General features: G+C 67.1%; 1 protein-coding gene across 1 annotated transcript; it reads left to right on the plus strand.

The window, feature by feature from the left end:
* Window positions 1-808: 808 nt before the first annotated feature.
* ENG (endoglin) lies at window positions 809-12,479 on the plus strand. Its single transcript, XM_075519682.1, has 15 exons — window positions 809-985; window positions 5,314-5,471; window positions 7,586-7,720; window positions 8,302-8,461; window positions 8,656-8,812; window positions 8,993-9,125; window positions 9,381-9,555; window positions 9,641-9,783; window positions 9,917-10,054; window positions 10,282-10,326; window positions 10,471-10,581; window positions 10,674-10,919; window positions 11,131-11,194; window positions 11,290-11,391; window positions 11,873-12,479. Exons 1-15 carry the CDS (start codon window positions 928-930, stop codon window positions 11,989-11,991), a joined length of 1,944 nt encoding a protein of 647 aa, XP_075375797.1. The 5' UTR covers window positions 809-927; the 3' UTR covers window positions 11,992-12,479.
* Window positions 12,480-12,485: the final 6 nt, after the last annotated feature.

Genomic DNA, 12,485 nt, shown 5'->3' on the forward strand with positions numbered 1-12,485 from the left:
TGTGCCCACCCCTGTCACGGGGCTCCCTGCTCCCAGCCCCACCGTTACTCTCACCGTGGGCAGTAGCCGCTGGCACGTGCGGGAGGAATGGGGCAGGGGTGCAGGAGTGGTCCCCCGGGTGCCCCCAGCCACCCCATGGCTCCCGCCTCAGCGGGGCTTTGCTGTGATCCCCTCGCCCAGGCAGGCCTGGCCTGGGGGACCTCCGAACCCCAGACCCCCCTGCCAGGCAGGGATGTCCAGGCAGTCCCCGGCTGCGGCCTGGCCAAGGGTACGGGCAAGGCGGGCGGCTGTGCCACGGCCCCTCCATCTGCCCCGTGGCCCCAGAGGGGGCACCCAGGGCCGTGGGACAGTCATGGGCTTGTGACATGATGACCCTGCCGGGGTGCTGGCTGGGGGCAACGTGGGCTGAGTGTCAGGGTGCTGTGGGGCAGCCCCGGTCCCCATCGCCTGGGGCTGCCCCTGTCCCCATTGCTGGAGGACAGCCCCTCCTCGCCGTGCGGGTCGGGCTGTGCTGCAGCAGTGCACAGGGGTGGATTTGGGGGGGGGTCACGCCCCACCTGGGTCCTTCCAAACCCCTGCGTCCCCCCCGTCCCCCCGCCACCAGTGCCAGCCCAGGAGGGTCCCTGGGGACACCCGCCCCGGGTGCCTGTGCCCCCCCCTCCTGAGGTGATGCCCTGCACCGCGCCGTGGGGAAACTGAGGCACGGCGCCTCCCGGGGGGTCCCCCCTTCCCCCCCCCCCCCCCGCCCCGTTGCGGGCAGCTGCCGCCGCCCCCCCGCCGCCGGCACGGCCCCAGCGCCGCCAGCGGCATTTCCTCCCGGCGCGGAGCCGCGCCGCCCGCGGACCCTCCTCCGAAGGGAGTCGGTTTCCTGCCGCCGCCGCCGCCCGGCACTCGGCGCTGGCTCCCGGGGAGCGGCCGCAGGCGGACATGGGCCCCCGCGCCGCCCCGCTCCTGCCCCTGCTGCTGGCTCTGCTCGGCCGCCCGGGTGAGTGGGGCTGGGGGGGGGGACACACCCCGGGATGGGACCCCCGGGACGGCACCGCCTGCGGGACCCGCCGGTGACTCCGTCCCGGAGCGGCCCGGGCTGGGGGAGGTCTGGCCCCGCGGGGGGCAGCGGCTCCGCGGCCGAAAGGGTCCCGGCTGTGCCGGCACGGGCGGTGTCACCCCCGGGACCCCCCCCCCCCCCTTCCCGGGAGAGAAGGGGTTGGGGGAGAGCCCCGGGGGTGGGGAGGGACAACCCCCCCCAAGCCCCGGGTGAGGGACACAGAGCGCGTCCCTGCTGCTCCCCGGGACCCCCGAAATCCAGGCTGCGTCACTGGGGCTCGGGAGGTGTTGAAGGCACCGCTGTTGGGCAACGGCACCCGGGGAGTCTGGGGTGGCTTCCGTGGTGGCTTCCGTGGCCTCCCAGCGCTGAAGGGTGTGTGGGGTCGACCGGGAGCCCGGGGCGAGGAATGGGAAAAACCCCCGTAAAGTCCCGCGTGGGCCGTGGGGACGGAGCTGGGGGCTCGTCCGCCTCCGGAGCAGTCGGGCAGGGAAGCTCTAAAGCCACCCCGAGGTCCCTGTGAAGGCACGGGGGGAATTTCAACGGGGGACATGCCCCGGGACACCCGTCATGGACGGAGGGCAGGGAGCTGGGGTCATGGGGACGCAACCCATCGGCAGAGGGAAAGGGAACTGGGACAGCAGCGGCAGCCCGGGGAGGCCAGGGCCGGCAGCGCTGCCTGTCCCGGCTGGGTCGGTCCCTCCCGGCCCAGCGCCCGTGGGTGCTGCTGGGGCGTCCCCGCTGCCAGGCTCAGTGCCCGCTCCCTGCCTGCTGTCACCCCCGGTCACTGCCCAGTAGCTGTGCCAGGCGACCCCTGCCCGGTGAGGCTGTGCCGTAGGGGCCGTGTCCCCCGTAGCTGTGCCATACAGTCCTCATCCTGTATAGCTGTGCCATAAGGTCCGGGTCTCCCGTAGCTGTGCCATACAGTCCCCGTCCTCTGGCTGTGCCATGCGGTCCCCATCCTACGCAGATGTAGAGTAAGTTCTGTGTCCTCCGTAGCTGTGTGGTACAGTCCCCATCCTATAGCTGTGCCGTAAGGTCTGTGCCCTCTGTAGCTGTGCCATACAGTCCCCATCCTATAGCTGTGCCATAAGGTCTGTGCCCTCTGTAGCTGTGCCATACAGTCCCCATCCTGTGGCTGTGCCATGTGGTCCCTATCCTACGTAGATGTGCAGTAAGGTCTGTGTCCTATGTAGCTGCGCCATACAGTCCCCGTCCTATAGCTGTGCCATATGGTCTGTGTCCTATGTAGCTGCGCCATACAGTCCCCGTCCTATAGCTGTGCCATATGGTCTGTGTCCTATGTAGCTGTGCCATACAGTCCCCATCCTGTAGCTGTGCCATATGGTCTGTGTCCTATGTAGCTGTGCCATACAGTCCCCGTCCTATAGCTGTGCCATATGGTCTGTGTCCTATGTAGCTGTGCCATACAGTCCCCATCCTGTAGCTGTGCCATATGGTCCGCATCCCATGTAGTTGTGCCACAGAGGCCCTGTCCTCTGTATATGTGATGTATAGTCCCTATTCCACGTAGCTGTGCCATCTGCTCCCCATCCTACACAGCTGCGCAATGTCACCTCTGTCCTGCGTAGCCGTGCCATACAGTCTGTGTCCTTTCTATTTGTCCCATACAGTCTCCATCCTATATGGGTGTGCTATATGGGCTGAGTCCTATGTAGCTATGCTGTATGGTCCCCATCCTGAGTAGCTGTGCCATATGGTCCCTGTCCTATTTAGCTGTCCTATATAGTCCCCATCCTACGTAGTTGTGCTATACAGTCCCCATCCTACATAGCTATGCCATACTGTCCCTGTCCTATGTAGCTGTGTAATGCAGTCCTTGTCCTAACTGTGCTATATGGTCCTTAGCCTATGTAGCTGTGCCATACGGTCCCTGCCCTACGTAACTGCACTGCTGTCCCTGTCCTGCGTAACTGAGATATACAGTCCCTGTCGTATATGACTGTGCCTTTATGGTCCCTGACCTGTGTAGCTCTTCCATATAGACCATGTCCTATTCATCTATACCGTACTACCCCCAACCTATGCAGCTGTGCTATATGGTTCCCATCCTATGTGACTGCTCAATATCGTCCCTGTCCTATGTAGCTGTGCCATATGGTCTCTATCCCAAGCAGCTGTGCCATATGGTCCCCGTCCTGCCTCGCTGTGCCACACAGGCCATGTCCTGTCCAGCTGCTGTCTCTCCCCTGCAGGGACCCGGGGGGCTGGGGGTACCCACGGCGTGCGCAGTGTCGGGGGGGGGGGGCTGACTTAGGGGCGCCCGGCTGACTTAGGGGCAGGAATGACGTGGCCTGCGTCAGCCCCAAAGCTTGGCCCCATCTGCCCCCTTATCTGAGCCCCGATGCCACCTCCGCATGGTCCAACAGCCAGCGGTGGCTCGGGGGGTGACAACCCCCACTTCAAGTTTGCAGCACAGGGTCCATCCCCATTCCTGACCCGGGCTGAGACCAGCCAGCTCGTTACACAAGTGCCGAGGCGGCAGAGCCGGATGCCGGGATGCCGGAGTGGCGCTGCCCATCCCATGGGGCATCCTGCGCCGCCGGAGCCACCCCGGCCCCACACCCCCCAGCCCGGCACCCCTGGGTGTTGCTCTCCACCCGGAGCCTTTGATCTGCTCCCAAAAAACCAGGCATTGCTCTCCTGACCCCAGACCCGCCGGGGAACCGCGGCGGCACCTTCCCCGCTCCCTGGTCTCGGCCACGCTGGAGTGAAGGAGAGGGCGGGCGGCTGGAAAAACATAAAGTGGATTTTCTTTCTTTCTTCCTTTTTAATTTTTTTTCCCTTTCCCGGAGTACAAAAATAACAGGGCCCTTATCTGATCGCCCCGGGCGGCCCAGCTGAGCCCCCTTATCTGATCCTGACATAATGCTGGAGCCCGCTGCCTTCCCCAGGGACTGACGGTGCCCGGCTGGCACCACTGCCCTGCGTCCCCTCCGCTGGCATCCCTGCCCTGTGCCAGGGGTGAGCCTGGCCACGGTCCCCCGACCCTGCCCGACGTCCCAGCGGGATGCTGCCGGAGGTGTGACGAGCTGCCCGTCCTCTGCCCGGTGATGCCGGGGACCGCGCGGCTGTGCCCGGTGCCGTCGGGGCAGGAGCGGAGGGGAAGAGGGACGCAGCCTGCGGCGCCCAGATAAGCAGCTGTTTATCTTCCTCCCGATGCTGCCGGCCACACGGCTGCTGCGCCGGGGGGGAGGAAGCGCCGGACAATAGGTGGGCCCGTGGCAGCGTCACCAGGGGGGTCTGTGCTGTGACCCCACCACTGTGGCCATGCCACCACGACGGTGAGATGAGGGCCGGGGACGATGTGATGGGCACGACGTGGCATGGGTGGCTCTTTGTCGGCTGCTGCATCCCAAAGCCTCGACACCCGGAGCATCACACCCGTTGGCCCCGATCCCCACGGGCTGGCCCTGGCGCGGGGTCCGGTCACCTCCCAGTGCGGTGGCTGGAGCCACCACGGATGGAAAAGGATGGGACAGGAAGGGACGGAGCCCAGTGGCCACCTCCAAAGCAAATACGGCGCCCCAGGCACCGTGTACCCATGGGGAGCCCCCAGCCATGGCAGCGGGGCTCCGTCCTGCCCAGCCCCTTGCAAGGGGCACCCATGGGTGCAAGCAGGTCCCCAGGGCACCTCCCGGCACAGGGGCCAGCTCGAGGACAGGCCGGCCGCAGCAGGGCTGCCTAGGGCAGAGGAAATGGCCGCGGCAAATGAGGATTTACAGGATCGGGCCTTCAAACGGCTGTTTGCACTCAGGATTTCCCTTGGCAGCCACCGCTCGCCCCGCTCGCTCGTGCACTGCACGGGGGTTTGGGATGGGGCGAAGCTCACGCCTCGGCACCCGCAGAGGATGAGCTTTACGGCCATTTCCATACCTGAGCTTCCCGCTTTCCTGCGGCACGGGGGATGCAGGGGGGCTTCCGCCACTGCCTGAGCGTTCGGGGCAGCCGCGTGCGAGTTTTGGCACGCGGCAGTGCCGAGCAGGGACAGTGGATTTTTCCAGCCCGGATCCGAGGGTCATTAACGTGATTGCGTTAATGGGCCAGCGGCGGCAGACAAGTCCAGAGCAAACACGTAACAGATGGTCCCGCGGGCGCTGTGCCGGCGGTGGGGCCGTGGTGACTCCGTGCTGGGGGCAGCACCGGGGCTGGCATTGCAATGCAGCCCCCTCCCGTATCATGTCCCCCCCCGTGTCGTGTCACCCCACATCTGTGCGGCGGGGACTGACGGTGTCTTGTTTTCCTCCCAGACCCTGGGAGAGCCGAGGGCTGCGACCTGCAGCCGGTGACAGCGGAGCCGCCCATCACCCTGTCCTATGCCACCAGCACGGTGCCGCGGGGCTGCATCAGCAGCAGCTCTCTGGGCACCGGCCATGAAGTCCACGTCCTCAGCGTTGAGTGGTCCAAGGTGAGCAAGTGGGGCCCCTGCGCGTCACCCCGGCACTATCACCTCGGCACTGTCACCCCGGCACTGTCCCTGCCGGGCAGTGCGTCCCGGTGATCCAAGCCGTTTCCTCTAACTAAGGCGCAGCGAGAGGACCCGGGTTAACCTCTTCCATGGCGCCTTCGCCGAGCTTCCCCTCCCGGCACAGCCGTGGGTGTCTCTGGCCCCGATGGGGATTTAAAGTCTTTAGAGGCAACTTCTCTAACAGCCCACGCTGCCAGGGCCGTCCCTGCGCTGGATGTCCCAGGAACTCCTGTTTCCCTGGGGAGGTGGCCTGGTCGCGGCTCAGGAGCAGGGCAGAGCCGTGGGCACCCGATGGGGACCACATCAGGGAGGGAGGGATGGAGGGAGGGATGGAGGGAGACTCATCACTTGAAGGTGGCCAAGCGAGCGGAAACCTGGCCGCCAGAGTTGTCACGGCCTGCCAAGGGGCGATAACCGCATTATGGGTGCCACGGGCATTTTTCGGGTGAGGATGGGCGCAGAGCAGCAGCAAGGCTGGGGCTGCATCCCCGGCTGGCGCTGGTACTGGTTGGCACTGTTGGGTGGGTTTGCACCAGCACATGGGTTTGCACGGCTGCTCTGCAGCATGGCCCAGCTCCCCTCGTGCCAGCTGGGCCCTGGCAAACCCAGCACCCAATTTTGGCTCAGCCCTGGGCCGCCCGGCGCCATGCTCCCCCCCCTGTTGTCTCCCAGCTCTCCCAGTTCTGCTTTTCAGGGGGAGGCAGGAGCTGTGCCGGGAGCCGCTGGGGAGGGTGGGTTTTGCAACGGCCCCTCTGCCCCAGCCCAGTGTGACCTGGCCCTGGCACCCCGGTGTGTGGATAAGCGCCGGGGCCAGGGGTGCCCTGGGGTTGTCACCAGTGGCGGCAGGGGACATGCACTGATGTCATGGCTGCGGCACCGAGCCCCGTGGTGCGCAGGGGGAGCCGGGCAGAGACGCGGCTCCACTTATAGAAGAATTACTGGAAGCCGCTTTCTATAAGCAGCTCCCCATGATGCAAAAAAAAAAAAAAAAAAAAAGAAAAAGAAAAAAATAAACTGAAAGGCGGTGGCGGGACAGCGGCGAGGCTCCCGCCGCTCGCGCAGCCAAACAATGGAGCGCCGCAAAACACGCGGCAGGAAAAACAGCTGCTGGCTCCTCCCCGACACCCGGGGCCACCCGGGGTCCTTGGCCACCCACGCTTGCCATGGGGCCACAGCCAGGCCAGGATGCCCACGGCCCTGTCCCGCCGGCCCCATGCCCGGCACTGGCAGCTGCCTCCACCCCCCTGGTCCCTGGCTGGTTTTCCCTGCCCGCCGCCTGGCTCAGCACTTTGCAAGCGGTGATTCAGGCGGTGGTTGCCAAACTTAGCGCCTGGCGTTTCGGCTTCCCCAGCCACATTTCCGGCTGGAGGCCACCGGGCAGTGCCGGCCACGGGGAGCGGTGCGTGCCGCTGCTGTGCCCCCGGCATCCCCGCGCACCGGTACAGCCAGTCCTGAGCCTGGAGCGGCTGCACGGTGCTGGGATGGGGCTGGGAGACCCACGGGGGGATGTCCCGGTGCGTGGGGTGGGGAAGCGCCGGTCTTCAGTGGGGGACACCCCAGTCCCCAGTGCGAGGATGCTCTGGTTGCTGATGAAGGGATGCCCCAGTCCCTGGCGTGGGGACACCCCAGTCTGCAATGGGGTGACACCCTGGTGCCCGGTGCAGAGATTACCCCGTCCCTGATGCAAAGATGCCCCGGTCCCCAGGGCGGGGTGCCTGGACCCCAGTAGGGGAGTGCCCTGGACCCCAGTGTGGGGATGCCACCGTCCCCGAGGTGGGGATGCCCTGGTCCCTTGCTCGGGGGAGCCAGGGGGGGTTTGCCCCCCCCGGTGTGCGTACACATCCACGTGGCATCTCTGCATCCCCCAGCCTGCCCCCTAAACCTGGCCACGGCTGCATCCTGCATGGCTTGTGCTCAGGGCCAGCCCGAGGGCTCTCCCTGCTGCCTCCGGCTCTGGGGGCAGGTGGGGTGGCCGGGGGGCAGCCAGGGAGGTGACAGCAGTCGGAGCTCGGTGGCCGCAGTGGTGACACTCTCCCCTTCCCCCCCCCCGCCAGGTCTCTGCCGTCCCGCTGAAGGTGTCCCTCACGCCGCGAACCGGTGGCTGCACCCGGTCAGTGGTGCTCGTCCTCCTGTGCGGCCGCTGCTCAGCCACCGTCACCTCCTCGTGTCCGGACCTGCTCATCCGCACCGTGAGTGCCGCGGCCCCGGGGGGCGGCAGGGCTGGGGCCATCCCTGGAGATGTTTAGAGGGGGTCCCTGGAGGAGACCGGTCCCCCCATCCCCAGAGACGATGCTCGCGGTGCCCCGGGGAGGAGGGGACGCGCCTGGCCGCTGCCGGCGGTGCTGAGCACGGGGCTGGCTGGGCAGGGAATGACGCACAGGGCTGGAAAAAGCTCCCGTTTCCTCCAGCCGGCGGGAGGAAGGTCAGGGATGGGGTTTGGCTCCAGCGAGCTGAGCCGGGGCCGGGCGCTTTGTTAGCAAAATAAATCTCCTGCTTTGTTTGTGGCTAATAATAAAGTGGGCCGAGCTCTCTGCGTGCCGCCAGCCGCCCACGCCACTCCCAGCCCGTGGCCCTGAAAACCCCCGTTCATCTGGGGTGACCCCCAGCCACAATGGAGCCGGGGCTCCAGGGGTGCCCACCTGGCTTAGCTTTACGCCCGCATCCTCCATGCGGGGGGAAAGGTTTTCCACACTTTCCCCACGCCAGCCCGCACCAGGGAGGGATGCGCCTTGTCCCCCGCCCCCGGCTCACGCTGCCGCTTGCCCCGCAGGACGCCCACCTCATCCCAGGGACCACCGCAGCACTGGACCCCGAGCCACCCGCGGCCACCAAGGAGCAGCTGCTGGCCTGGGCTCAGGGCACCTACGGGGGCATCACGTCCTACAGCGAGCTGCGGGACCCCCGCTGGGTCCAGCTCCGCCTGGGAGAAGGTGCGTGGGGCCGGGGGCTGGTGCTGGGGGGCCGGGGAGGGCAGCGATGCTCTTCCTGCTCCTGAAGGGTGACAACCCGCTGGGGCAAAGCACGGTCCCAGGGGAGATGCTGTGAGGACTGATGCCCCAGCCCCGAGCATCTCTCCGCTCGCCGAGCCCGGTTTGGCTTTGGTGACCCCCTCCCGCCTCTGCAGACACCGTCAGCCCCCCAGACTGCATCCCCCAGGAGCGCTTCAATGCCGCGCTGCACCTCGAGACGGAGGTCTTCTTCCACGGGGTGAAGGGCTGCTCGCGCGGGGACACCCAGGGCACCAGGGCCGCCCACATCATCCGCCTGCAGCCTGAGCCCAGGTACCGCACAGCGCCGGCGGTGGGGCACGCAGGGGTGGCGGGAGGGTGGGACGTGCTTGGATATGCTCGGGAAGGAGTTGGGGTGTCTCACAGGCAGAGCCCCCCCACATCCCAAGGAGGGTATGGGACCCGCCGGTGTGGGATGCTGATGCTGGAGGGGGAAATCTCATGGTTTTGCAGTTCCCCCATCACGGAGGTGAACCTGTCCCTGAGCTGTCCCGAGAGACCAGTGAGCAACCAGATCCTCATCCTGCAGAGCCGGGCCAACCTCACCTGGTCCCTCTCCGTCAACAACTGCCACATCCAGTTCCTGGTAGGGCTGAGCGGGACGTGTGTGTGTGTGTGCGTCCCCAACCCCTGCCAAGGGGGCCACCAGATGCCCAAGAGATGTCGGTGGCACGGGGTGGGTGGTAGGAGGGCGCTTGGGGACGCAGGGCATGGGGAGGCGGCAGCCCCTTCGCTGCAAGCCCTCCTCACGGGGACAAACCCAGAAGCCGTCCCTGCCTTGAACGTCCCCAGCTGTCCCTGTCCCCGCTCAGCCCCCCCCCATGCTGCCCCCCCGCCGTAGGTCTCTGGGAACTACAAGATCACACCCATCTCCTCGCTGCTGCTCCCTGGGGAGCTCCTGCCGGACACGGAGTGGGGCCTGGTCGCCAAAGCCTTCGAGAAGAACTACAGCGTCATCGCCTCCTACTCCGCCATCCCCGCCAGCACCCGCGTCAGCCTGGAGATCCAGGAGCACGGTGAGGCCCCCGGTGCCCCAGGGCTGGGTGGGATGGGTGTCCCGCCGCCCCCACTCAGCCCCCTCCCCGTCTCCCCGTCCCACAGAGGCGGTCAGGAGGGTGCCTGCAACGCCCACCCCCCCGCTCCCCACCACCAAGTCGCTGCCCCACGCGCTGCTGTTCACGCTCGAGCCCTGGAAGTGCACGGATGAAACCATGGAGATCGTCATCGCCAGGTCCTACCTGGAGGTGAGGAGGGTGGGGGGGTCCCCGTGCCCACCAGCATCGCCCAGGGGAGATCGCATCCTGCTCTGGGTGCTCGGGGCGAGTGGCACGGGGCTATCCCCAGCCGGTGGGTGACCACCGGGTGCTTTTCTCCCAGCTCATCAAGGATGTGGTGAACATCACCCTGCGGGACATCAACTGCCAGGCAGAGAAAAACGCCACTCACTTCATGCTGAAAACCCCCCTCAGCCACTGCGGCACCTTGCTGGAGGGCAGGGGCCGTGCCACCAACGAGGTGAGGAGGGGCTGGCCGGGGCAACGTCCCCAGCCCTGCTGATGCCCCATGGGGGCTTCAGTGATGCCCGGTGGGGCTTCTCCCCTGGGACCTCGTTGCTTTTGCATGGCTGGAAATATCCCGCTGCAGCCCAGGGCTGAGCCCGGCCCCATCCCATCCCATCGGGGACAACAGACCCCAGCAGTGGGGACCGCTTGGCTGACCCAACCTTCCTCACCTTCTCACAGCTCATCCTCAACCTGGCCAAGGGCGCAGCATTCCGGAGCGTGCGGGTAAGAGCCGGGTTTCCCAGCAGGTCCGGGGGTGGGACCACGGGAGAAGGGTGCTGGTGCCACCATCTGCTGGGTGCTGGGCACTGGGGGAGGTGGGAGGGGGAGTGTGGGTTGGGGTGGCCTTAGCATCGTCCCCGCTTGCAGGTGGCCTTCCAGTGCGAGATCCCGCGGGAGCTCTTCCTGCGCCTCTTCCCCACCGCCGCCTTTGAGGCACCGCAGACGGAGCTGGAGGTCAACAAGGAGGCCTTCGTGCAGGTACCGCCACCGGCTCGGCGCCCGGGCTGGGGGGCTCCAGCTGTCCCCGGGCCAGCGAACCTGACGGTGTCCCCTCTCCCCTCCCGCGGCAGGCGTCCATGCAGTGGGAAGACCACCCGGCCGACCTGCAGCTGAAGGAGTGCTGGCTGGCAGCGCCGGGGCGGGAGCCGGTGCTGCTGGTGCAGGGCGGGGAAGCGCGTGGTGCAGGGGTGGCCGTGCTGGAGGGGCCCCCCAGCAGCCACGGGAGGAAGGTCTGGCGCTTCCGTTTCACCTACACTGTCCCCGAGGGCAGGCGCGTCCCCTTCTCCGCCACCCTCAAGTGCAAGGCCGGTTTGCAGGTCAGCGTGAGTAACCCCCCCACCCCGCGATGCCGCCAAGCTGGTCCCTACCATCGGCAGCGGCACCTGACGGGTTTGTCCCGCATCGCCGAGTGGCGGAGCCGGGCTGGGAGCAGCATCCCCGGTCCCCAGAGAGCCTGGGGGCTCCCAGCCCTGCCCCCCTGCCGGGGCACAGGTCCCCCCCCTCTCACCCCAACCTCCACCTCCGCAGAACAACACCATCTTCGAGAAGGTCCTGGAGGTGACGGTGAAGGACAGCTGGCAGCTGCCCAACAGTGAGTTTGGGGCAGGGGAGGGGGCCAGGGCAGGAATGGGGGTGGGAAGGGGACCCCCCCAGCGTGGCGGTGCTGACAGCCTCGTCCTCCCGCAGACCGCGGGCTGGGGCTGGCCGCCGTCCTGGGCATCACCTTCGGTGCCTTCCTCATCGGGGCGCTCCTCACCGCCGGGCTCTGGTACATCTACTCGCACACCCGTGAGTATCCACCGCCCCTGGGGACCCCCGTGGTGGGATGGGGGGGGGGGCCACATGCATGTCCCTTGCTGGGTTGCCCATGTCCCCCCCCTGGCCCAAAGCCCCCTGGCCAAGGTCCCCAGATGAGCCAGGGACCAGGCTGCTGCGTTGCCATCATCCATACGGCCCTCCTGGCACTGCCGCAGGGGAATAACCCCGCTCAGGGTGGCCACGGCTCCCCAGGGTCCCCACGGCTCCCCAGGGTCCCCCTGCTGCCCTGGGATCCCCCCTGCCACCTGCCCCCCCTCCTGTTCCCGCTGCCACCATGGTCCCCCATGCCCACCTCCAGCCTGGGGGCTCAGGGGCCGGCTGGGGAGCAATCTGGGAGGGTTCGTGCATGCGGGCTAGAAGGTCCCGTGGGGACAAGCCATGGCCACTGTCGGCCACCCTGAGTCTGGTTTCCCCTTGGTGTTTCTCCCCCCGGCCCTGCGGTGGGAGCCAGGTCCCATCTCCAAACTGCAGCCGGTTTCCAGCACGGCGCCGGCCTCGGAGAGCAGCAGCACCAACCATAGCATCGGCAGCACCCAGAGCACCCCCTGCTCCACCAGCAGCATGGCCTGACCCCCCCCGGGTCCCCCCGAGCCCACCCAGCCCCTGGCCGCCAGACTTGGGGATCCACCCTGGCCCCATTAAGCTGGTTTTTTGCCCCAAATCTCAGGCCGAGCCCAGAGGGGGCCTCCGTTACTCATTCAGTGAATGCTTTGGCCCCCCAAGGGCAGCCCGCGCCGGGGGGAGGCACCTTGCAACCCCCCCAGGGTCCCCTGCTGCTGGGTGCACCGGGGAGGTGGAGAGAGCAGCTATGGCCAAAGCCCCCCCTCAAGGCTCCCCATCAAATGGGGGGTGGGGGGCAAAAGTGGGTGCCCCCAGGACGTGCCCCAGCACTTGGGGTGACCCCTGCACCCCTCCCGCATCCCCCCAAGAAGGCGGCAGGCACCACTGGGAGCAGCAAGAGGTTTATTGGGGGGGGTGCAGGGCTGCTGCCCCCCTGTGGGGCGATGGGCAGAAACCACCCCCCCCAGCTCCCCGTCCAAGTTACAAACTCTTATTAATAATAA

Source organism: Mycteria americana, chromosome 17 (assembly GCF_035582795.1).
Source record: "Mycteria americana isolate JAX WOST 10 ecotype Jacksonville Zoo and Gardens chromosome 17, USCA_MyAme_1.0, whole genome shotgun sequence".
NCBI lineage: Eukaryota > Metazoa > Chordata > Aves > Ciconiiformes > Ciconiidae > Mycteria > Mycteria americana.